This window comes from Perissodus microlepis, chromosome 7, assembly GCF_051167445.1.
Source record: "Perissodus microlepis isolate ML-2025 ecotype Zambia chromosome 7, ASM5116744v1, whole genome shotgun sequence".
Taxonomy (NCBI): domain Eukaryota; kingdom Metazoa; phylum Chordata; class Actinopteri; order Cichliformes; family Cichlidae; genus Perissodus; species Perissodus microlepis.
In genome coordinates, this window is record NC_140467.1 from 56234222 (window position 1) to 56259828 (window position 25607).

The 25607-nt window shown below is 40.9% G+C and overlaps 2 protein-coding genes across 3 annotated transcripts in view; one reads left to right on the top strand and one right to left on the bottom strand.

Annotated features, from left to right (window-relative positions):
- The window catches only part of slc12a2 (solute carrier family 12 member 2), a 63132-nt gene extending 58565 nt beyond the window's left edge, over positions 1-4567 (top strand). For both annotated transcript variants that reach the window (XM_084936144.1, XM_084936146.1), the window contains one exon: positions 937-4567. In XM_084936144.1, the coding sequence (XP_084792270.1) occupies positions 937-1072 (136 nt within the window). In that variant the 3' untranslated portion in view covers positions 1073-4567. The remainder of the gene's footprint in view (positions 1-936) is intronic.
- Positions 4568-5979: 1412 nt separating this feature from the next.
- On the bottom strand, positions 5980-9463 carry minar2 (membrane integral NOTCH2 associated receptor 2). Its single transcript, XM_084932479.1, has 3 exons — positions 9317-9463; positions 8614-8859; positions 5980-6174 (listed from the first exon to the last, which is right to left on the bottom strand). The coding sequence occupies exons 1-3, from the start codon at positions 9461-9463 to the stop codon at positions 5980-5982; spliced, it is 588 nt and encodes a 195-aa protein (XP_084788605.1).
- Between the last annotated feature and the right edge of the window lie 16144 nt (positions 9464-25607).

The following is a 25607-nucleotide window of genomic DNA, read 5'->3' on the forward strand; positions in this document are numbered from 1 at the left end:
CCTCTGTCTACTGACAGCAACACCAGCTGGTTATAAGCTAACATTATGCAAGCTAATGTTAGGCGCAAATGTCATAGAAATCACGCTTTCCCTCTGATAAACAGTTTGATTGCGTTCTCATATTATTAAACGGTTTGTTCAGTAAGCCTCAGAGGCCAACGATGTTACGTCGTCTTCAAAGTTTCACACCAAACGGCAGCTGTCGGAAGCTACCAGGAGCAAAAACAGCAGCTCGACTGACGGTTCAGCTGATCCTTGTTGTTATCCTGTTAAAGCCCGAACCATGAAAATTCACATTTTTTGAAAATGGAGCATTTAATTTGAACAAATTAAAATACATCAATAAATTAATCTTCATTTGGATATGAGTTTTATTTGGGCAATTTCAGAAGTGACGTGGGAAAATACCACAAGGGCTGCTGGTGTGGAGATGCTCTGACCCTCATCTTTGGGTCGCTCAAATCTTTCCTGCTACTTTGTTCACTTGCTCACTAATTTACCCTATCTAATAACAGATGACAAGATAACTAGTGCTAAAAATTGTGGGCTGAAAGTGATTATTAACATTTGACCAAGTCAACAGGCAAAACTGTGATGAACCACATTGGAAAAGGAAGGTGGAAAGCTTGCATTGGGCTGGAGGTGATAATGATTATAACAGATAAATTTGGCTTTTAGTCACTCTTTCCTGAAAAGACCTTTTGTGGGTTTTGTAACTTTTATAAAGAAGAGTGGGATTTTGAGTGGCTTCAATAAGTGATGCTTCTACCTAATCCTTAAATGTGCAGTGAAGTGATGAGCTTTCATTAATTTGAATTGCCATTCTTAAACAATTATGTGTAGAGATAACAGTACCTGATTTTAGAACTTTTCTTATTGCTCCTTTTTGGTTATAGTTTCATTGCAGTCTCTCTTTCTTTGCCTTTCTCTGTGCAGAAGCCTCCCATTAGCCAGGAAGGGTGCTGTGTCCAGTGCTCTCTACATGGCCTGGCTGGAGGCATTGTCCAAGGATCTGCCTCCCATCCTTCTGGTGCGTGGCAACCACCAGAGTGTCCTCACCTTCTACTCTTAAAGGGGAAAAGCCGGTGATTTAAGTCACAGCTAAAGTCTAAAGGTCCACCACATACACTCCTGAGATAGCAGAATACAAGCCAGTGATGGAAACAGTGCTGAGTAATATGAATCCAATGAAAGTGCTATTTTTTTTGTGTAAAAGTGCTACATGTTTTGTGATGGAGGAATTTTATGTTGGGGGTGGGTGCTGGTTGTAAAGTTTCCCACTCTTTTTCCTTTCTTTCTTTTTATTCCAAGATGTCTGGGTTATTCTCTCGTTGCTCTAGTTCCTTCTGATTTCCTCATTAAAGTGTCATTTTTGTTCAAGTTGATTTCTCTCAGGCTCTCTAAAGCAGGCATGCACAATATAGATGTCTTCATGATGTGGAATATATTGATGTCATACATTTTAAGTTTATCAGACCAGATGTTGTTTGCTCCAGCAATAATCACCCTGTTATGTTTTTTTCAAGTTGGGGAAAATGCTTTGCAACACCTTCTAAAGCCTTATGGATGTGCCTTCCAGTCGAATCGGATGAAACGGAATTAGAATCTCTATTCAGATTGACAATTTTAACAGAATTTCCTTCTTAGCTGTGTGGGTGGATTTAAAGTAGAATTTTATAAAGGGTGTCAATTTGAACACTCTTACAGTTTTGACCTTAATCGCCAATATTTATTTGGGGCTTTGATTTTTATATTTTTCACTTTTGAGTCTTCCTTTGTAAAAGTTGCTGAATACTCATCACAACAAGATCCTTGATCTTTCAGACACAGTTTGTAGGGGAGGGGTGCATGTGGGCATAGACTTAAAGTCTCTGTCAGAAAAAATGTGAGGCTGGGTTTTTCTTTAGCCTTTTCAGGTGGATAAAATCTCTCCCTAGTAGCTGCCGATTATCAGCTTTCTTTGGTTCTGTGGCCACATGTATTGTTGTTTCGCTGTAAAGAAACTCTTCTACCCTTCAAGATGCTAGTCCAAACCTTGCCTTAATGCTAGAACTATACTATACTGTCACGATTGTCATAAGTTCTCGCTCCCTCTTAAGTCATGTTGGCTGGAGGGTTTGTGTGTAAATGCAGATATTCATCCATTATTAAGTCTCAGCACATATGCATCTTAATCTGCATTAGTCATTTAGCCTCACTTCATTTAGTGTGCACTTGTGGCACATCCCTGTCTTTTAGCTTAATTATTACTATTGATTTTAGGGGTGACGTGGCATCACAAAAAAAAAGCCATACATAGACATTTTCCAGTTGTAGTGTACTGTAGAGGTCACATGTATCCCCTGTTCTACTGTGACTGTAGAGAATATTGATTAACTAGCTTCAATATGCAATAGTACAGCTGTTACTTTGGGGAGTGGTCACAGGTGTCGTCACAGAGAAAAATAACTCTGAGCCTAAAATCAGTTCATAAAACTCATTTTATTTGAGTTTTGTGGGAAAAATGGACAGTAAAGTGAAAGTAACCCGTTAGCTTTTGTTAAGATTGCAAATGTTGTTGTTAAAACAGCTGAGCACAAACGGGTTGGTTGGAGTGGTTCTAGCATAGATGTTTATTTTAAGTGCATTGCCCTAAAATTAGTCATGATATTTTGAAGCCTCTGCATTGTGTTGTTAAATACAGCAGAGATGCACAAGTCATTGTGGGTGGTCTCGTTATTTTGGATTAAACAGCATGGACTTTGGTTCATTATGATTATGGGTGAGAAACTACTATAAAGCAAATTAAACTTTACTATATGCAATTTAAAAGAAGAATGTGAGAGTGCTTAGGTTAGTTGAATGTACACTACACTAGTAGTACCTTTTGGTTTCCATTGTCATATGTATCATATGTTTCCTGCATATACTGCAGTTAGCACAATAGTGTTCTGTCTGTCGGCTTCATTGTGCTATTAGCGTTCATGCAGCACCATTGCCCACCACTCTGTTTTTCACATGGATTATCACTACGTTAATAATCCATGTGTGTAATGTTTGCAGGGACTGTTGAAAGGATTCAGTACAAACATATTATATAGATCTATACTCTTGCTCACCAGAGTGCTAAATGTAGCCGGAATAAGTTTTAGTTATGTGAAAGTGTGGGCTTGGAAAGCACTGTTAGATCATTTCGAAGGCAGTCCTACATTGTGTAACAGCCTCAAATACCAAAATTCATCCACACCACAGCTGGTGTTCATTCTAATCCAGCTGACACTACTTTTCAAAATAAAAGACAAAAATTTATCTAAAATTTGCTGCAGCTGAGTGCATCCCTGTGCACTGTAACTTAAACAGTGAAACTAAATTATGCTTAACTCGAAGTATGACTGAAGATTTCTGTATTAGAGCAAATGTAAATGGATTTCTTGAAGACTAACTGCTAAGCAATACAATTGGTGAAACAAACTGCAGTTTTTGTTTTGTTTTGGTCTTTTTTGTTTGTTTTTTGCTGTGCATTTTGGGCAATATAAATCTGAGATTATCAATGTGGGCTGAGATGGGGATTTGGGGGCACTATTGTGTACTATAACAAAATAAAGGAGTGTATCTTTCAGATCTCTGTTCGTTGTTGTGTTGTGAGGCATTCACTCTTGTTCTCTTGTTGGTACAGAACAACATTATTACAAACAAGAACACGGGTTAAACCATTTGTATATTTAAAAAAATTATATTTGCTTATCTATCCATCTATATCTGTATCTATCTGTAATTATATACACACACAGTTATATACATACATAATATAAAAAAACACAACACTCATGTATCAATTAGAGGGGTTCTTTTTCATGTCACATTAAACGAAACAAAAATACCTCCTATCAACGTTTTCCAGCCAGCTAATGGTGTTTGGGTGTTTCCCTCATTTGTCTCGATAGAGCCTAACAACTGTCTGACAAAATTACTGCATTGTCCTCAACAAATCGAATCATATGTACATGTAAGTCGAGGCATTATTTGAGTTCTCCTAATTATTGTTTGTATTCTTTGCCATATTCCCTGTTCCTCCTATAGCAGGCATGTTGTTCCATGAGGGTGGATTCTAATATTTCAAAAATGGTTGACATCAAGTTTATAGTAAGTATAAACTAAGTATAAGTATAAAGTATAAACTAACATGTAAATAAACTTAATAGTATATACACATGGAACATGTTGGAAGGGTATTTATTTTAGTTCAGACTTTTTTTTTTCTCTCTTAATATTTGGAGTTTTGGTTGTAATTTGATTTGCATGTCAATGTTTTTTCTTTTGCAGTTTGTTTCCTTTTGATTTTAGCAAATTGTCTTTCTCCTTGAGTCTGTATCTGTAGCCTTTCAATGAAGAAAAAGATATGATGACAAGCGGCTCAAACCAGTTTTCTCCTGCTTTAACTCAAACGTGTAAGGCCCAGCTGGTTGAAGCAGGAATGTTTTGATACTGTTAACAGTCACAGATATGCTTTTTCTAACATTTTAACATGTATGATTACCAGTACTTTGTACATCTTTATTGCAATAAATAAACCAAATGAAACCATTAACATCTGTAGTCTGCATTTGTGGATTGCAAGGCTTCTATTTAATTCAGTTTTATGTATTGTTTACTGAATTTTGCATAATGGATAAAGCTCCTAGAGTGTTAAAGTGAATCAGCGATCTGACCTGAGGAAGAAATCTCATTTGGGGGGAGACTATGACAGAGCCAGGTTTATTTGCTGTTGGGGGTTAATGGAAGTCTAATACTGTGTTACAGCAGACGACAAATTATAGGAAAAACTCTGCACAACTAAATCAATGACGGGTAGAGGATTTGATTTTTTTTTTTTTTGGTAGAGAAATGTATAATAAAACCTCAGCACACTGTCCCACTTACCACTATTTTTATTCAGTTACAACGTTTTGGTCCATGTAACTTGCATAATGTAATATAAAAAAAATCTAATGTATAAAATAATAACACCAAAGAAAGTGAAAATACAAAACCATGAAGAGAGCAATAAATCAAAAAAAAAAAATAGTTTTAAGATCCTTATTGTATTTATCGTAAGAGGTCTGTGGTATAAGATGGATGGGGCAACAGAGCTCAAACACCTGTTGGTCAGGATTCGATAATTATCATTTCAACACAGGGCATAAAGCCAACTATTTAACCCAAACAAATCTGTTCCCTGCACTTTTGGAAGAAAAAATACAAAAGGTTTGTCTTCTGCACCTTAAAGAAAGATAACACTTTGAGATAAAGAGTTGAAAAGCATTTATAGATTGAAATGTACAAGTACGCAGTTACATCTGTGGCTGGGCATCTTTATAAGTGCAGCCTCACTCTTTATTTATATCAGTCTACCGCACCACATAAAGACAAAGTGTTAAATTTCAAGGGAAAATATTAATTATTTTCCTACATCATATCTTTTCTTCCTGGGCTTTTGCAGTTTTTAAATAACACATTTATTAGATCACCAACCAGTATAAATGTAATCCTGCTGCTGCCCTAAATTAACATGATTAGTACTTACCAAAATATTTTGTTATGTTTCTGTAATCACTATATAGCAAGATAATGGACCCTACAGTATTAGAAATCGGCATTTGTGGGAAGGAGGAACTCACTTTAAACAGGAAGAGACCTCCAGCAGATCCAGGCAAACCTTTACAAAACTGTGTGTTTTAGTGCATTTCAACTAATTTAAAGATTATATTTCAGCAAATACTTGACAGTTAATTAAAGAATGTGCTTTGAATTCATGACCCCACAGATTGTAGCCAAAACATGTCCATTATGGATATGAAGCCATTAGGGTGGATGACCAAAACATACAATCCAGAAAACTGAAAAAGAAAAGAAAAATCCCCAAAACAATCCATAACTTGTGGTACTCTGTCAAAGCAAGATAACAACAACACACTACCACTACAGAAAAGTCTGAAAAATTGAATGAAAGTGTACCGAAAGTCAGATGTTTTTGTGGAGAACCACAGCTACTGCAATAAAAAGAAGAAGTGCACAAACAATCACAATGATTGAAGAGATAATTTTACAGAGTCTTCTTCTGCGCTCTGCTTCTTTCCTCTTCAGTAAAGAATCAAATCCCGGTGTGTAGAGATCCTCGAGCCAGAAATCCAGATCTTTAGGAGTCTTGTCCTCTTCCTACAAAGAAAACAAAGACGTGAAACAGTGTATGAAAAAGTGCACCAAGATTCTTGTTGTTAGACATAAATATGTGTTTGTAACATATCTGTTCCCTTTAGCAGACTCAGGCTGCTTGAAAGAAAGCAACAAAAGAACGGGAATCTCATGTAGTCAATGGGCATCTGTTGGCAGAAAAGAATGGTGCATATTTATTTATTTTTTTAATGCACAGGAAATGTTCTTCCTGTGTACATACAAAGGCAGTAGCTAATTAGGCTGACCTCTAAAGGTCATCTGAAAAGACTGGCTGCTGCACCGTCAAAGAATAGTGGCACATAACATGTGCTGCACAGGCGAGGGACGGAGAGCTAACTGTTGCATTAACCTGCATTAACATTTGCCACAATCGCAAGAGTAGCGTACCACTGGTCACTTTTGAATCTTAGGATTTCTGGCAACATGGACTACAGAAATAGAAAGGCAAATCATTTCTATGTTGCATCTTTACACACAACAACACAAACAGCAGCAAAGTAAGCTAAAGAATGACTCCTAAATTGAAGATTTGTGGTTGTTGAACACCATAATTTGATGGTTACACATCAACTAAAAGTGTGCAGATACATTTTGTTCAGAAATATATGTGACCACTGCAATCATAGTGTTCTCCCAGAAGCGTTCCTTCCCCTAAACATGTTTATTTACTGAAATTGAAACAAAAAAGTTTTAAGTCAACACTTGATGAAGGCATTTTTTATTTTCCTTAATATTTAAAGTGCAGCTGGTAAGCTATAAGTTTTGGGGGCACAAGTACTGTAGTAGTGACTTAGCAAATATTGACTCAGGGGTGAAGGCACACTAATGCTAGCAAGACAGGAATACTTTTAGTCCTTCTAGTGAAACTAGTGAAGAGAAATATATCACAATATGTTACAATATGAAAATAATCAAAGCCACCTAAAAGTGTAAGTATTAAACCATCACAGACATCATCTGGAAAGAAGCTCCAAGGGTTAAATGGTATAAATAAAAACTGGTATTTACACCAAAACGTGGGGATTTTATTGAATGTAGGACTTTTTGATGAGATCCAAAGAGAGTATATTTGGAAATCAACAACTGCAAATATGCAAAAATGCATACTTGTGGGAAAATGAATAAAACTGTTTAGATGGCAATCATCATATTAGAAGACCTTAGTCAGTGATTTTTGGTCAGCAACTGAGCCCTAAGCATTCACTTACTCATATCTTCTTTATTTCTTTTGGTTATTTAGTGTGCCTATACAGTGTATAAAATAAGTATTGAACATATCACCAATTTTGTAAGTAAATATATTTCTAAAGGTGCTATTGACAATAAGTTCTCACTAAATGTCAGTAACACCTCATCCAGTCCACACATGCAAAGAAATCAAACCATAGATTTCCATAAATAAAGTGGAATAGTAATCAAAGCACTTAACACAACTTGCTTCATTCGTCCACGCACTTTTTTGTAATTCTGTTTCTATCTAACATCCTATAGATGCATTAGAGAGTATCTTTCCCAAGAATATTTGGCATGCAGACTGAAGCAGCCAGGGATCAAACCACCAACCTTCCAACTAGCAGATGACCTGCTCTACCTCCTGAGCTACAGCCACTCCTGTAGTAAGAAGCATCAAGAAACATCTCATGATGGGTAAAACCAACAAGCCTGTTTAGACCATTGGAATCTTACTGTTGCAAAACATACTGATGGCATTAGTTAGAGAAGTATTTCTAAGCTAATGAAGGTTCCAGTGAGCACTGCTGGGGCCATAATCCAGAATCATGTCAACATAAACCAACAACAACCAAGCGCTTCTCATTAGATTTCACTCAGACTCTAATTAACAGAAGAGTTGTCCAAGAGCCAACGCCCACTGGTGGAGAGCTACAGAAAGACCTGGAATCAGCAGGTACAATTGTTTTAAAGAAAACAATAAGTAATTTACTTAACTGCCATGGCCTGTATGCACGCTCACTACGCAAGACTCCACTGCTGAAGAATGCATGAGACTAGTTTCTCCATACAGGAAACATCTTGAAGATGCCATCACCAAAAGAGGCTCTTACACAAAGTATTAAATTAATTTCAGGTATCTTGTTCAATACTTTTTCCCTGTGTTACTTCTCATTATTACACATAACTTTATGGACAACTGTTTAATTTTCTGGATTGGATGGGTTCTTACCATGAAAATTTGTGTCAAAATCTTTTTTAGAAATATATTTGCTTATAAAATTGGTGACATATTAAATACTTATTTTACCTGCTGTATATGCATATGCATATATATACACGCACAGTTCTTTGTTTGCATATATGCATGTCCTCTTAGCAAACAACTGCACTAACAACTGTTTTGTGTATCCAAACAAACATTAACCTTGTTATAATCTTCCACAACCTTTTTACTTTTCCACAAATTACCTGTAAATAGTCTGCAAGATTGCTATGGTTTGCTTGAGTGTCATAGTCCTTGACAGTCCAGGAAGGGTGTGATGTCTCATTCTGCTCAATCACTGATTTTACATCCATGTACAGAGGGTTCTGTCTGATGTTGGTCTTCAGAGTGGATGGAGTGATGTGCTTCTCCAGGTATCTGTCCACAAACACCACAGGACTCCAGTCTGGGTGTGGCACAGAACTGCTTTTGGTTGTTACCCTTGGCTCCCTCTGTGGAGACAGAGGAGAATTCTCAATCCATCCAGCTTTAACATTTTCTGTGGAGCTGCAGGCTACACTGGTTAGATAGCCTAAACCAGGGATTCATGTAATTAAAGGCTTTCTTTTTCAGAGGAGCCATCCACAGTGAGGAAGTAAAATTATTAACAAGATTTAAAAAAAATTAAAAATTAAAAAAAAGCAGTCGCAGGTGTGTTAAACATACCACCAAAACTCATGCATGCTCAACATGGAGCTGTTTGTTGTCTTTCGAATTCAAAGTCAAAGTCAGCTTTATTGTCAAAAAGCTCCACTGCAAATTTAAAGAGCTAAAAACAAAAGACATTTGTATTATAATGTTATAACTTAATGTTTGTTCATGTTTTTGGTGTCTTGTAAGCCAAGTATGACACAACAATGCTGTGCTACCCTGCTCTGCTATTTCAAACTACTGTCACAAAGATCATACCTGAGAGTAAATCCTGTTCTGCCATTGTTTCTGACTGGACATTACTGCCCCAACCTGGAACATGCTGTGTGTGGCTGGCAGCATCCCAACGTCTAGCTGGAGGAATTTCTCTGGGTGGTTATTGTTGGGCAAAGCAGAAATATCCATCCTGATTCTGCTGCTCCATCCACGCTGACCACTTCACTTGCCAACTACCTGGCTAATTCCACATACTCCCTACGTCTCACAGGCTCTGCAATAATAATTTATGAAGAGTGTGATATCTGAGGCTGTATCACTTGTGTAATGTGTGTAACCCAACCTAGCCAAAGGGTGGGGTGAAGGTGTGGGTTTGAGAGAGAGAGAGAGAGAGAGAGAGAGAGAGACCTAGTATCTGTGTCTGTGTAAAATGTCATCTGAGTAAGCAAGTAAATAAGTATGTGTTTATTTCATTTAGAAAGTTTAAGTTTATTTAATAACTTGAAATACTTCTCACATGCAAGGTCTTCAATAATCAGGCCCCCATCTTATCTTAAAGACGTGATAGTACTGTAAAATGTGAGCGCTTGTAGAATAAAAAGTGAGAATGTGGAGAAAATTGTTGGTATTTTGAAATTTTCATCTGTAAATTGAATTAAAATTTTCTGTCACCACAGTAAATCTAAAATTAAAGTATCATGGAAGTAATCTAATTGTTGAAGTTTCGCAATAATATTGTAGGGTCTTTACCTTAAAATATTAGGGGCCTTGTGCTGACTGTTGTTGTGATTTGGCACTATATAAATAAAATTTAATTGAATTGAATATTGAGTTCAATTCCACCATTGGATCGGGGTCTTTCTGTGTGGAGTTTGCATGTTCTCCCCATGTTTGCATGGGTTCTCCAGTTTTCTCCCACAGTCCAAAGACATGCAATTAGTGGGGATAGGTTAATCGGAAACTCTAAATTGCCCATAGGCGTGAATGTGGGAGTGCATTTGAGTGCGAATGGTTGTCTGTGCATATGTGTTAGCCCTGCGACAGACTGGCGACCTGTCCAGGGTGTACCCTGCCTCTCGCCCTAAGACAGCTGGGAAAGGATAAGCAGAAGCAAATGGATGATTAATCCATATAGTAACTAGTTGTATTTTGTATAACTAAAGTACTAAAAAAATAGAGTACTATTTTTGCCATATTTTTCGAGTACTATTGAGTACTATTTTTGTGTTTATAAATTAAAATGACAGTACCTCAAGATTCAAACAAGTCTCAGCTATCTTTAGAAAAATGACACAAGTTTGTAAGATGGGTTAAAGAGAGAAAAATACACTGACCTGTTGAAGCCACAGGGTAGCTTAACTTAAATATGCCAAAGGTTATTCATTTAAAATAAAATATGAATTTTGTTATCACAAAACAATAGTGAATGTTTCACAGAGCTTCACAAACAAGTGTAAACACCATAAATATGGTGTCTATCATATGAAACTAATAATACTGGAAAATGTCTGAGCTGAAATGCAAGAAGTAGTGCATGGTCTCCTATTCCGGCACAATGAAAACTCCTTGGAGTAAGGAGGTGGTTCTTTGTCATTAGCATAGCTTAGGAGGTAGTATGGGTCATCTACTAATCGCAAAGGTGATGGCTCAATTCCTGGCTACTTCAGTTTGCATGCCAAATAGATAGGATACTAACCCTAATTTTTTCTCTGATGCATCTATTGGAATATGAATGCGTCTGAATTTCAAATAGAAAATACTTAAGGATGAAAAAAATGCTTGTGTGTATGGGTGAAGGAGCCATGTTGTATTGAGTGCACCAGGAGAACAGAAAAGCTTATCCAGGGCCGGGTCGTGGGGGCAGCAGCCTAAGCAGAGAAGCCCAGACCTCCTTCTCCCTGGCCACCTCCTCCAGCTTGTCCTGGGGAACACCAAGGCGTTCCCAGGCCAGCTGAGAGATATTGCGGGTCCTAGGTCTGCCCCATGCCCGGAACACCTCGCCCAGGAGGCGTCCTTGTCAGATGCCCGAACCACCTCAACTGGCTCCTTTTGATGTGGAAGAGCAGCAGCTCTACTTTAAGCCCCTCCCAAATTCATCACCCGATCTCTAAGGGAGAAGCCAGCCACCCTTTGGAGGAAGCTCATTTCCGTCACTTGTATCAGCAATCTCGTTCTTTCTGTCACTACCCACAGCTCATGACCATAGGTGAGGCTAGGAACATAGATCGACTGGTAAATTGAGTGCTTCGTTTTTGCACTCTTTACCACGATGGACTGGTACAGCGTCCGCATCACTGCAGCCACAGCACCAATCCATCTGTCGATCTCCTGATCCCTTCTCCCATCACCCATGAACAAGACCCTCAATACTTAAACTCCTCCACTGGGGGCAGGAACTTGTCCCTGACGCAGAGTGGGTACTCCACCATTTTCCGGCTGAGGACCATGGCCTCAGATTCGCTGGAGGCTGTCGCCTGATTAAGCCAACAGAACTCATCTGCGAAAAGCAGAGATGAGATTCTGAAAACACCCAAGTATAAGTCTTCCGCCAATTGGCTACACCTAGAAATTCTGTCCATAAAAATTATGAACAGAATCGGTGTGTGGCAAGGATGATGCATGACGGGTCCAGAGGTTTGATTTGAGAGCCAACTTTATTCACACAGTGTGACTGCAGCTCTCAGCTGCAGGCTGCACAGACTCCTTGCCACTACACAGACCAACAACCCTGAATCCGAGGCTGCCCACGCCCCCAGTGGCGGCGGCAACGCTCGTCCGGAGGCCGACCACCGCAGACATGGTCGGGAGCCCCGGCTCATGGGTGGCTGGGCCGGCATACGTCGCTCCGGAGTGACTCGCTCCTCGCCCTCGGCCCCAGGTTGCGCAGACTCCCCTGGCACCTCCGCCATCTCCGGCTGGGGCAGCTCCTCCACTGCTCCCAGCTGGAGCAACCCCTCACGCAGCGGCTCCTCCACCTCCAGCGGGCATGAACCCTCTCGCTCCTCATCCACTTCTGGCTGGAGCGGCTCCTCCACCACTCCCGGCTGGAACAGCCCTTCCCGGAGCGGCTCTTCTTCCTCCGGTCGGTGTGGACCCCTGGGTGCCTCTTCCACTGCTTCCGGCTGGAGCGGTGCCTCCACCGCTCCCAGCAGGAACAGCCCTTTGCCCGGCTGCTCCCCCTGCTCCAGCAGGCGCAGACTCCCGCGCACCTCATCCCCCACCTCCGGCTGCCAAGGTACCTCCCGCAGCTCCTCAGTACTTTCCAGTGGGGGTGGCGGCGGCGGGGTCGCCCAGTCCTGAAGCAGCGCCGCCATCTCCACCATTCTTCTTAGGTGTCGCTTGGTCTCATCCCGCAGTTCTTCCTGCCTGCGGCGCACCTCCGCCGCCTGCTCCTGCTGGGTGGCCACCATTTCGGCCACTATCTGGGCCAGCTCCTCCCTTCCCTGGTTCAGGTGTGGACCCGCCATGCCACTTCCTGGGTTTCGGCACCACTGTGCCAAGGATGACGCATGATGGGTTCGGAGGTTTAATTTGAGAGCCAACTTTATTCACACAGTGCGACTGCAGCTCTTGGCTGCAGGCCGCACAGAGTCCTTGCCACCACACACACCAACAACCCTGAATCCCCGTGTCTTTAACTCGGCAGGCGTGATTGCGGATGCCATGCAGGTGCGTCTGCATGGCACCGCAGACCACGCCCCACCACACGGTGACAAGTCCAGAAACAAGTCCAGACAAAGCTCTTGCAACAGTGATATAAGGATTGAATGGCCCATAGCAATGGACCAGACACCAAATACTCCTGAAGCACCTCCCACCCCCCACTCTGACATGGTCGAATGCCTTCTCTAAGTCCACAAAACACATGTAGACTGGTTGGGCAAACTCCCATGCACCCTCAACTATCCTCGAGAGGGTAAGGAGCTGGTCAATTGTTCCACAATCAGGGTGAAAACTGCATTGTTCCTACTAACAACTAACAGACGGACTCTCCTTTCCAGCACCCTGGCATAGACTTTCCAAGGGAGGTTGAGTCCTTCCTGTGATAGTTGGAACACACCCTCCAGTCCCCCTTCTTAAAGATGGGAACCACCACCCCGGTCTGCCAATTCAGAGGTACTGTAACTGATCTCCATGCAACATTGTAGAGGTGTGTCAACCAAGACAGCACTACATCATCCAGAACCTTCAGGAACTCAGGGTGAAACTCATCCACCCCAGTGGCCCTGCCACCAAGGAGTTGTTTAATTGCCTCTTCTTTAACTCATATTGCTCCAGCAATGTTGAACTTGTCTGTCACTCCGGGTGAGACCCAGGTCACAGGCTTGTAACTCCTACTTAACTCAATTATGGTAGTGCCCAACAAGGAGATGGCAAACTGGAGAAATGGAGGACTTCTGCCTATTATTTCCTCTATGGCATTTAGCCCAACTGACATGGTCTTTAATGTGAGACTTGAAAATGCGAGAAAGGAATTCACATACTCTACCCAATTCCAAAAGCAAGACTGAACATACCGCTCATGAAAATACACTTTCAGCTTCACCTACCCCTGATGTCATCTGAGTCTGTGGCTACACCAGTGTCTGTCCATGGTGGGTTGTCTGAACATACCTCTGTGGTGAGTGAAATTCACTTTTCTCTTTATGCTTGCTCAGAGCCAGCAAACCAGAAAACAAAGAGTTTTGTTTTCAGCACCAAAATTTTAGAAACTGATTCTTTTGTTCCTGAGTCAGCCAGAACTAAAGTTTTCTGTTTTTCTTATAAACTGGCCCACAATAACTTTATGTTTTCAGTGTGTGTGAGTGTGTTTGCAAATGAAAGTTTTGTGTTTCGCAAATGAAACATTGCCTGGTCTGGATCTATGTTGTTAATGAAAGCGTTTTTTAGTGTTCTCTGTCTGAGCCGGCCTCTTAGTTTTCCACACTGACAAGTAGAAGAAAGACAATTGCTGTGTCCGAATTCAGGGGAAGGATGCTCCAAAGGACACTACCTACCTACATCATGTAGGTAGTGTCCTTCGACGGACAGGTAGTCAGGAAGTGAGCGGCTGTGGACAGCCTTTTCTTAATTGAAACTTTATTGAACAAACAAAGAGTATACAACATAACAGGTTGGCTGTGGACAGCCTTCTAGCCTTCGTTCAAGTCCGCCCTTACTTACGTGTTTTTCCGGTCGCTAGCGCCACAGCGCGAAAACTTTAAAATGGACCCAGAAATGTCGCTCTGTTTTCTTATACATTTTTAATTCTCGAGGAGCTAGAAAAACCTTATTGTCATCGCCCGGTTGTTTTGTACCTTAGGCTCATCAGAGACAATCATATCCAGGTAAAATAATTTCCTTTAATCTACACGCATTTAGGAATTACTTAGCTAATTACATGGATAATTGAATTATTGCCGGTGGTGTGCCAAAAAGTGTTCGCCTGCCAAAAACTGATTGCCAATGTTTCCGTGTGCAATATCTTCATGTATGTTGGTAAAAAAAACTTTGGTGAACATGGTTTACAAATGGGTTACATATATAATTTAAAAATTACCTGTTTTTCAAGTATCTTTATAACTCTGGTTATAATGTAGGTACAGTTGATATATTTGTTGCACTGTCTGCTGCCCTCTTGGCCAGATTACTCTTAAAAAATTAATTTTTAATGTCAACAAGATTGTTTGTGAACTGGATAAATAAAGGATAAATAAAAGTCACTGCCAAAAACTGATTGCAGCTTCTACCTTGTTACAGGAATGTTGCTTGTGGCTCAAGGTGACTTGATATCATTAACGAGGGATACTTTTTTTTTTTCACGTATTATAGACCAACAATTATAGCAGTTTAAATACGAGCAATCAGTTTTGGGCAAAAAGCGGAAATCAGTTTTTGGCAGACGATCATTTTTTGGCACAACACCGGTCATTCTTACACATGTACTGTATTATATAAAATATATAAACTAAATATCTTTGAAACTTATAGAATCTTATCTTTTGGCTTCTTTTTTTTACATAGCACTTTATTAAACTGTAAGTAGTATTCTAGTAGTAATAAGGCATCCACCATCTCCTGCTAGCATATTTCTGAAAGCATCTTAGTGGGGTGGCAGCCGTCGAGTGAGCCAGCCCTGCAAACCCTGTGGATGGACGATGCAGTGGACAGGGGGAGGAAGCATCCTAAAGCTCTTTGCAGACCATCCTGTGTGATTCTCCACTCGCCCACCAGAAAAGACAAACCGCAGGTGTCAGTTGCAGCACCCCATCCATGTCTGATCTTGCTCAGGCAGATTCAGCAACACTGCCAGAGACTTCCTGTAATCTATTACAGTTGGTAAAGAAACTGTCCAGGAACAGGTCCCTCAGGTTAACCCTGTGTGAACAACTGTAAATATAGTTTTTTCACCTACATACTGTTGGTGTATTTGAAATATTCTTGTTTAATGGTTATTGTTATTTACTCTATTGCTATCAAATAAATATCCATGCAATATTGTTCATAGTTAGTGTTATGTTCATACATGTTACAAATACCTGTAAATAAAATGAGTTCAGTGACAATTACTGTTTGTTTTAATCAATTTATTAATAACATAAAACCTTTAAACTAATGCAACACCTATAACAATGTAACAAATATATTCAAATAAATAAATGGTATAATGCATAATTCATTTTGGACCTAATCTTTCAAGAAGTGAAAACAGTCTGTCCATCCTCTCCCTGCTCACCTGCGCTCTCCTCTCCTCAGCCTCTCTTTGCTGCCTCATGTCCTCTCTGATGAGGTCTAGCAGCTCATCAGCCCTGTCTCTTCTCCTGTTCCTCCCTGTTGTGGGTGGCTCAATCCCTTCCTCCTCACTCTTTTGTTTTGGTCACCCACTGCTGCGCTTGGCCCTGGAGTGTCCTCAGTGAGAGAGGACATTTGGACAGGAGGCCTAATTTGGAAGGCCTCCGTCCTATCACCTCATCCATGAGGGCAAACCAGGGCCAAGTAGCAGCAGTGAGATTCCCACTGACTCTCTCTCCTGAGCCTGGATACTTGCAATCCTAAAGGCAGAGGTAATAAAAAAAATGACAGTGGACAAATAAAAACAACACAACAACTCTTAGTAATTGCACGTTTATTAACTTGTGTTTTTAAGAATTATTGTCTTGATAACACACATATGTACTTTGTATTTTTTAAAGTTATCTCATGTCTTCTGGCCTGCAAGGGGGTCACTTTCCCCTGCAGGCCCATCTTCTTCAGAATTGTCCTGATCACACACAACAAATAAGAGAAGAAAGGAAACCATGGCAACTATGTTAATCCCTAAATCCAAAAGTTTTCACAGCAGAACACCAGAGGAATACCGTCTGGACATCACAGGTTCTGTACAGCAGCGGTCCCGGAGTCGTCTGGTACCGGGCTGCGAGAGTTGAGGCTCCGGTGTGAAATTTATGGTTTCATGGTTTGTATCGTTCCCTGGGTCTTTTCCCGTGTTGTAGTTGTGTGTCTTATTTTGAAAGAAATATTTACAATTTACCATAGCAAACGGGGCGCATTGGGGCGCAGAGAGAAGGATGTTACTCTCAATGTTGGCGCATTTCAGGAGGACGCTGCTAATAAAGTTACACAATGACACAGTTAATTCGCGTTTATTATTATATTTACAAAATACCACAGTGTTTGTCTTGGTCGTATCATTTTATTTTGGTGTATTTTTCCGCAACACCTTAAAGGCCGGTCCGTGCCTGACATTAAACCGGTCTGTGGCGCAAAAAAGGTTGGGGACTGCTGCTGTACAGCATGAGGGTTAATAGGACCGTACTCATATGAATATGATGTGTAAACTCATTTATTCTTATACCTCCACGCCACAGTGGCCCAAAACGCGGGACCCACCATACAAGCTAGTTTACGGTTATTTCAATTGAAAAGAAACATGTCTATGCAGATGCCCAAAGCTTAACAACACAACCGCTATGACAATTTAACTTTTGTACAACCAGATTTTCATATACTTACATTTGAAAGTGTTTTCCTCTCCCGCTTCGACCACCGTCGTTATTAGAAAAAAAATCTCCTGTATGGCCCGCAATGAATCCTGGGATATGGTAGGACACGAAGGATACATACATAAAATTTGGGGAAAAGTAGGACGCATTTGTCGCCACATTTTGAGTATTCTTTGCATTCGGACAGCCTTCGCCGCTTTGCTATGACATCATTGAATCCAAATATGGCACTTGAAGCATCCTTCCCCAGAATTTGGACACAGCCATCCTTCAAATTCGGGGAAAAGTAAGATGCATTTGTCGCTACATTTTGAGTACTCTTTGAATTCAGACAGCCTTTGTTGCTTCGCTGTGACGTCATTGCCTCCAAATACGTCCTTCGGAGCATCCTTCCCCTGAATTCGGACACAGCTAATGTTTTGTCTCAATGTCTCATGACAATGACATAAGTGATTGCGACGTTCGTGGCAACCGCTGTGTGCAGATCAAAAATGGATAATATAACGAGTGCGGGAGAGAGTATGAGCATGCAGCGTTTAAAGCGTGGAAGAAAACTTCTTTTTATAGCGAAAAAATCCTAAACTTCCGAGCAAGCACTGAGTACGCTGCCACGGGAATATGAAATTCACAGAGAAACTCCCGGATCCTTCCACTGACATGACCACTGTGGGACACCTGCACCAGGGCAAACCTCCGCCTGCCCCACTCCTGCTAAACAGGTGAAAATAGAGCAACAGGACCGCTGAGTCTTTCATTTTATTTATTTTTTGCTGTGTTTTACTTGCATCTATTTGAAAGAGTGAGTGTAAACACAAACAACTATTTTATTTTATATGCCAAAATATGCAGAAAATAGGTTTCAATGTTAAACAAATTTCTTTCAGTCAGAGAATGTTACATATAATTTCATTTTTGCTTGATGCATAAAGTTAAAAGATTCAAAATAATAAAACTAGTTTTAAAAAGAGACTTTCACTTGATTACATTTTAGATGATGGATTGTGCAGAGAAAGTAGAATTGGGCTGAAAGATCTATTGCTTTATCACCTATTCAGGTTGTAAATCATGTTTTTAAAAAGTAACTAAGTAACCAAGCAACTAATTACTTTTGAAAATAAGTAATCAGTAAAGTAACGGGATTACTTTTTGGGGGAAGTAATCAGTAATTAGTTACTGATTACTTTTTTCAAGTAACTTGACCAACACAGGTTAGATTTAGTTAGTTTGATTTCCTGAGTTGCCTATCCCAGAAACTTCCTGAACTGGCCTTTCTTGAGCCTGTTGTCTTGCTTGGGGCACTGGCAGAAATTGGCTGAGATCCTGAGCTCACACTCCCAGAGACTGTCACTCTGCCTGGGGAATTCCCAGAGACTCTGCCTCCGTTTAAGATGCCAGATGCCAACTCATGTTGGTACAGTGATATGAGAAAAGCGTTTGCCCCCTTCCTTATTTCCTATTTTTTGTATGTTTGTCACACTTAAATGTTTCAGATCATCAAGCAAATTTAAATATTAGACAAAGACATTACAAGTTAACACAAAATGCAGTTTCTAAATGAAGATGTTTATTATTAAGGGGAAACCAGTGGCAGTTTATGCTCAAAAACCCTCCAATGTGGTTGAATTACAATAATTCTGCAAAGATGAGAAGGCCAAAATTCCTCCACAGCGCTGTGACAGTCTCATTTCCTGATGTAGCAAAAGCTTGATTGCAGTTGTTGCTGCTAAGGGTGGTAAGGTTTAGCAATCACAAGTTGCTGTTGTCAGTATACTGCCAGACTATTGGGGGTCCCTTTATCCCTGCTATCACCACCAGCATCCCAAAGGACACTGCTTTCCATGCTGCTGCTGTCTTTATGTTTTGTCCTCAGTGTGTCCAGTGAGATGTCAGTCTTGTCTCTGTATTTCTTTACCTTAATTTCTGTTTAGTTGCTCCTCCCCCGCAGTTCGTCTCCTTTGTGAACAAGTGTTGGATTAATTCTGGGCTTACCTCTTATTTGTTTTGTTATTTCTTTTTTTATCTATTTTAAAATTAGAAACATCCTGTCTCAGAGTGATGCTGAAAAACTAGTTCATGCATTTATTAATTCTAGGCTGGACTACTGTAATTTGTTATTATCAGGATGTCCTAAAAACTCCCTGAGAAGTTGATCCAAAGGTTGCAGCAAGAGTACTGACATGGACTAGAAAGAGAGAGCATATTTCTACTATATTGGCTTATTGGCTCCCTGTTGAATCCAGAATCGAATTTAAAGTCCCGCTCCTCACATACAAGGTCTTGAATAATCAGACCCCATTTTAATCTTGAGCTCCTTTTCCATTAGTACCTACTTGGATCGACTCACCACAACTCAACTCGGAATGACTGGTTTTCCATTACAATTGAGTACCCCCTAATGCGTGTAGTCATTGTCAAAGCAACATGGCTAAATGTCCTGTGACGTAATTAATATGCGACACAAATGCTACAACAAAGGTGAATGGTGGGGTGACGATATACCTGTTGCTCAGTCTGTGGCTTTTTGTCAGACTCGGGGATCACAGCGGTGTTTTTGTAGACATTTCCCTTGTTGCCGGGTTTAATAAATGGCAATTTTAATTTTCTTGAACAAGGCACTCTCATGATTCATCGAGTGACATCACTGACCAGCCAACTGGTGGAATGTAGTCTGACAATGTCATATTTGAGTACCTGGTCGGATTGCTTGGAACCCGATTAGAGCAGGTACTATTTTAGTACCTGTTACCAGTTACTATGACCTAATAGACAACCCTGAAAACCATAGCAAACCTTGGCGAGTGGATCCGAGTAGGTACTAATGGAAAGGGGGCTTAAATGACCTTATAGTATCACCCAATAAGAGCTCTTTGAGCTGAGACTACTGGCTTCTTCTTCAGTCACCTTTTTCACTCACTATGTGTTTATACACCTCTCTGCATTTAATTATTTGTTATTATTAATATCGGTCTCTCTTCCACACAGGGATGGACTGGGACAAAAAATCGGCCCGGGGCATTTTGACTAGAGACCGGCCCAACGGGTATTATAGGAAAAGCCATAAAGCCTTTGAATGAAAACAAACGCTGTTGTGACACTGATGTATACTGTCTTGTTGATATATATGTATGATTTCTATACAGTTTACATCAGATGACAACTTTGGTTGTAAGATTCAGATAATTATTTAATAAAAGCTAGACATTTTAAATAAGAATAAGAAAGAAAAGTATTTCTTTGTGCCCCCTTTTCCCTGTTAATGCCCTACCTGCCCCCTGGCAAAACTTTGCTAGACCCGCCCCTGCACAGTTACCAGCTGTCAGCTACGTTGAAAAGAATCCTGGTGTTATTTGTCTCTCAGAAGCAGTTCATAACTTCCCTTCAACTCATCCATGTCACCTAAAAGATAAACCTGTTTCTCCATCACCTGTTCAGCCCTGATGATTCAGCAAGGACATCTCTCAGCGTGCTGCTGCTGTTTAGCGCGACATCCGCTGGTTTCCTCTTTCTGGCACAAAGTGGGCAATAAACAAACAAAAAGAGAAAAGCCAATCAGCTGATCATGGATCAATTTCATGACTGAAGTAGCAACAGGAGAGGGAGGGGGAGAGGATGAGAGAAGAAGAGGCAGCTGACAGCGTAAAGACACAGAATAACTCCAGCTTTGTGTCTTTTTTTCATTCTAGCTGAAGTACAGAACAAATTGTGTTCCTTTTCACCTCAATGCGGCTACCTTTTCTGTTTGTCTGTGATATGGTTGCTTTCAGAGCCGTTGCCCAAGCAAGAGGGAGAGTGCATCTGACCTCCTCGGCTGTAATTGGTCCAGCCCAGAGTTGATCATGACCAATTGGCCAATCCACCACCTTTCATTGTTTATACCGTTACAAAAAACCAACAAAAACCATCGGCCTATAAAAAGAAAAAAAATCCCCATCGGCCCAAGGCCAGTCCAGCTGTGCTTCCACAGGATGTCTCTGTGCTGTCATTATCCACTCACCCCCAACCCGTCGTGGCTGTCATGTTTAGAGGCATAAAAGTTCAAGAGACACTTTGTAGAGCAACTCAAATTCGTACTTTATTGTCAAAATCCCTGTAAGTCATTTCTTTTCAGAAAGTTGCTGGTTCACAGTCGACCTTCACTTCCTGTTAAGTCTTTCACAATAAAAAAGGTTACACTAAAACAGAATAAACCACATCCTCCATCCTTTGATAACACCACAGTCTTAAGAGAATATATACTGCATATATGAAAACTATAACTCTCTTTGCTCTTTTTTCGCAAGAACCGTTTATAGAACACTGTCTTTATTCTTTACATTTAAACCTTTTTTCTCCCTTTCATAAATCCAGTCTTTGTGGCTTTATGACAAGCCTGCCAAGCCTAGTTCTGACAGGACATGGGTCAGCTGTCTTTGGATTCAGAGCTGCAGGTGCTAATTGGTTTGATGCGGGCAAGGCGCCCTCTGTTGGTCTGATATTTTTGTCATCCAGTAATTCAGCTGTAGCCTTAGAATCTAGGTCTTGATTGACTGGTGCGTGTGACAGTGTGTCCGCTGTGAGGAGGGCTCGGTTAGGGCTTGATTTCCTAGCAGGCTGACGAGTGGTTTGTGGTCATTCTCTAAGGAGAAGTGTCTCCCGATTAGAAAATCTTTAAATCTTTCATACATTCCCACGTTAATCCAAGCGCCTCCTTCTCCACTTGTGCATACCTCTGCTCCGTTTCTGTTAAAGAGCAAGATGCATATGCCACAGGCCTCCATTTGTCACCCAGTCCATAGAATGAGGCATCTGCAGACAGTTTTAACTCTTTGTTGCAATTTGTTGAGCAATGTGTGCAGTCTGGCATTGTGCTCCTGCTGATCCTATTCCCAAATGAGGATGTCATCCATGTGACCAACCACTCCCAGCAGCCCATAGACGATCACTGACAATCCTCTGGGGCTGAGGCTATTCCAAAAGGTAGCGCCCAAAGAGGGTAATGAACATTGTGTAGTGTGCCAGAAGCCTCTATTTGCATCCAACTTACTGAAGACTTTTGCTCCAGCCAGGGATCCAAGTGCCTGTTCAACCGAAGGCAGGACTTTTCTCTGCACACTGCTTCATAGAGGTGAGTAACGGCAACATAAAATGCAAACTGAGTCATTTTTTTGGTTGGCACAGTGACCTGTTGGTTCTTCGACTCTGCTGATTACTTCCATGGAATCCATTCTTTCCAGTTCCTGTTTCACTTTTTCTAACAAAGGGATGGGGACCCATCTTGGCTAGGGAAAAAGGCACAGCATTGGGTTTCAACTTAGTAGTATAAGGTTGCTGCATTAAACCCAGTCCCTGACCCAGCTTTGGGTAGTTCTCATTCAACACATTCATGTCTATGCTGTCTGCTCTACACACAAGGTTCACACACCCTTGACAATTACTGGCCTGCTTAACAACGCTATGTGAAAATCTTTTATAATAAACACATTTTCTTGTATTTCTTGTTCACCTTTGCATAATGTTTCTCTTCACATACCCAACACATCAAGTGGAGTACCACCTGGTCTATCTGGTTTACATAACTCTGTCACATATTAGTTTATGCAGTAATACATCTGGGCTGGGATAACAGAGACATCTAACTTTGTGGTTTCTGATAGTAAGGACTGACCAAGGATCTGAACCTGTGTCTACAGAACCAAGGAACGCGGGTGCATCATTACCTTTCTCTGTTTCTATCACATGCACAGATTTAACAGATTTACACAGAACAAATGAAAACAGTCCAAAACAAAGAACCAAAATTTCAGGAGGCAGACCACATGGAAGGGGGCTGTGCCAAAACAGATCCAGAGGCTGGCTGCGTGGGAAGCAGCGGCGGCGCAGGTGAAGCAGGTCCTGAGGCCGACCACATGACTTGGTGGATGGATGTGGCCTTGCAGGCCGTGCAGGACCTGGAGGAGCCAGCAGGTGTGCTGACGTCTGGCGGAGATGGAGCTGGACCAGATGGCACGACGACCTCCAGCAGAGACAAATCAGATGGTGTGGAAAACTCTGGCTGAAGCCAAATTTAAAAAAATTGAATTGTAAAGCTATTATATTATACTTATATGCAAGACCCACCCAAAATATGCAATACTCATCATTTTCTTTTAACCAGGGGTGTCAAACGCATGGCCAGCGAGCCAGATGACACAATTATATCCGCCTGTGAGACAATTTCATATGCCAGTTATTAATGGCCCATTGGTATGCGGGAGCTGAATGTTCAGCCCTGCTGAGAATCCATGCAGGCAAGGCTGGGACTTTATTTTCATGGTCACACCATGCAGCCAATCACATGCAAAGACAGACTGTGATTATTATGTGAAAGAAGGAAGGGGGAAAGACACTACGAAGACAGCAAGTGTAGTAGTACAGGCCAGGTACACAGAGAGGCAGGGAAATTATTTTCAGCCATTTTCCATTGTGGAGGACAAAATGTTTAAAACTTTAACAGGCCTTCAACCTCACAGTAAATGCATAAATATAAGGCTTTTAAGAAAACACTGAATGAAAATTGCTGCCTTAAAAAAGCCTAAAATCACAGTCCACTATTGAATATTTCATAAAATAAGGGTTTCTTTGAATGGCAGAGATGCAGAAATGTCTGCATGTACCACAGAGCCATGGTTCAGTGTCTGAGTGTCTAGTTGAGTCTCACAGGCCTGAATGTGCACTTGTAGCAGTTTTCCCTCTCCCAAAAATGCCCTCTGACAAGAAAGCCTATTTTGTGTCATTCAGTACTGAAGAAATTTCAACTTTCACAAATTCTGCCAAATTAGAAAAAGGCTTAGCTATGTTTCTAATAAAACCTCTGTGACTTTCTGAAGAAAAGAAAAGTTTATGGTTACTATAGAAATTTCTTAGTGACTGTACTGTCAATCTGTAATTATGCATACCTACTAATGATGTATTTTTAACCTTAAATGTGCTGTGAAGTGTTAGTAATGTGCAGTTAATTAGTTTAAACTGCAGCTAAAATATAATCAGTTGGTCTATAAACAGTTCAAACATCAGTCTAAAACCTAAAATGGTCATAGCTGCATGAAAATCTAGACGTGAACAGGTTTGTCATTTTATATTAACGGGTTTTGATAGTTTTCTGTTGGTAAAATAATGTGCTAAGGATGAAAAACACAGCACTCCTTAATTGTTGCTGCTGTTGTTATTACAGTCCAGTGATGGCAAGAAAATGAATAAATCTCATTAATTGATGTGAATGTAAACTGTGTTCCAAATTATTATGCAAATTGTATTTAAGTGTTATGAAGATTAAATATGTTATTTTTCAATTACACTCATGGATGGCATTGTGTCTCAGGGCTCTTTGGATTATTAAAATCAATCTCGGACACCTGTGATAATTAGCTTGGCAGGTGAACCCAATGAAATGAAAAACTACTAAAGAAAGATGTTCCACATTATTATTGTACTGTTAAGAGATTTGTGGCTGAGCCACAGCACACATGGGTTCGTGCAGATAAAGGCACAACGAGGAAGGTTTCTGCCAGACAAATACATTGGATTAAGAGAGCAGCTGCTAAAAGCCATTACAAAGCAGCAAACAGATATTTGAAGCTGCTGGTGCCTCTGGAGTCCCACGAACGTCAAGGTGTAGGACCCTCCAGAGGCTTGCAGTTATGCATAAACCTTCTATTCGGCCACCCCTACCCAGTGCTCACAAGGAGAAACGGCTGCAGTGGGCCCAGAACTACATGAAGACTAATTTTTAAACAGTCTTGTTCACTGATGAGTGCTGTGCAACCCTGGATGGTCCAGATGGAAGAGTAGTGGATGGTTATTGAATGGCCACCATGTCCCAACAAGGCTGTGATGTCAGTAATTACGTGATGGAGTCATGTTTTGGGCCGGAATCATGTGGATTCCAAGCTGGTCAGCCCCTTTAGGCTCCCTGAAGGTGTGAAATTGACCTCTGCAAAGTATGTGGACTTTCTGACCGACCACTTTCTTCCATGGTACAATATAAAAGACTGTTCTTTCTGCAACAAAATCATCATGCATGAGGATGCTGCAAGGAATACTATCTCATGCTGCAAGGAATACCTCTGCATCATTGGCTGCTATTGGCATAAAAGGAGAAAAACTCATGGTGTGGCCCCCATCCTCCCCTGACCTCAATCCTATTGAGAACCTTTGGAGCATTCTCAAGCAAAAGATCTATGAGGGTGGGAGACAGTTCGCATCCAAACAAGAGCTCTGGGAGGCTATTCTGACATCCTGCAAAGACATTCAAGCAGAAACTCTCCAAAAAACGTACAAGTTCCATGGATGCAAGAATTGTGAAACTGCTATCAAATAAGGGGTCCTATATTAAT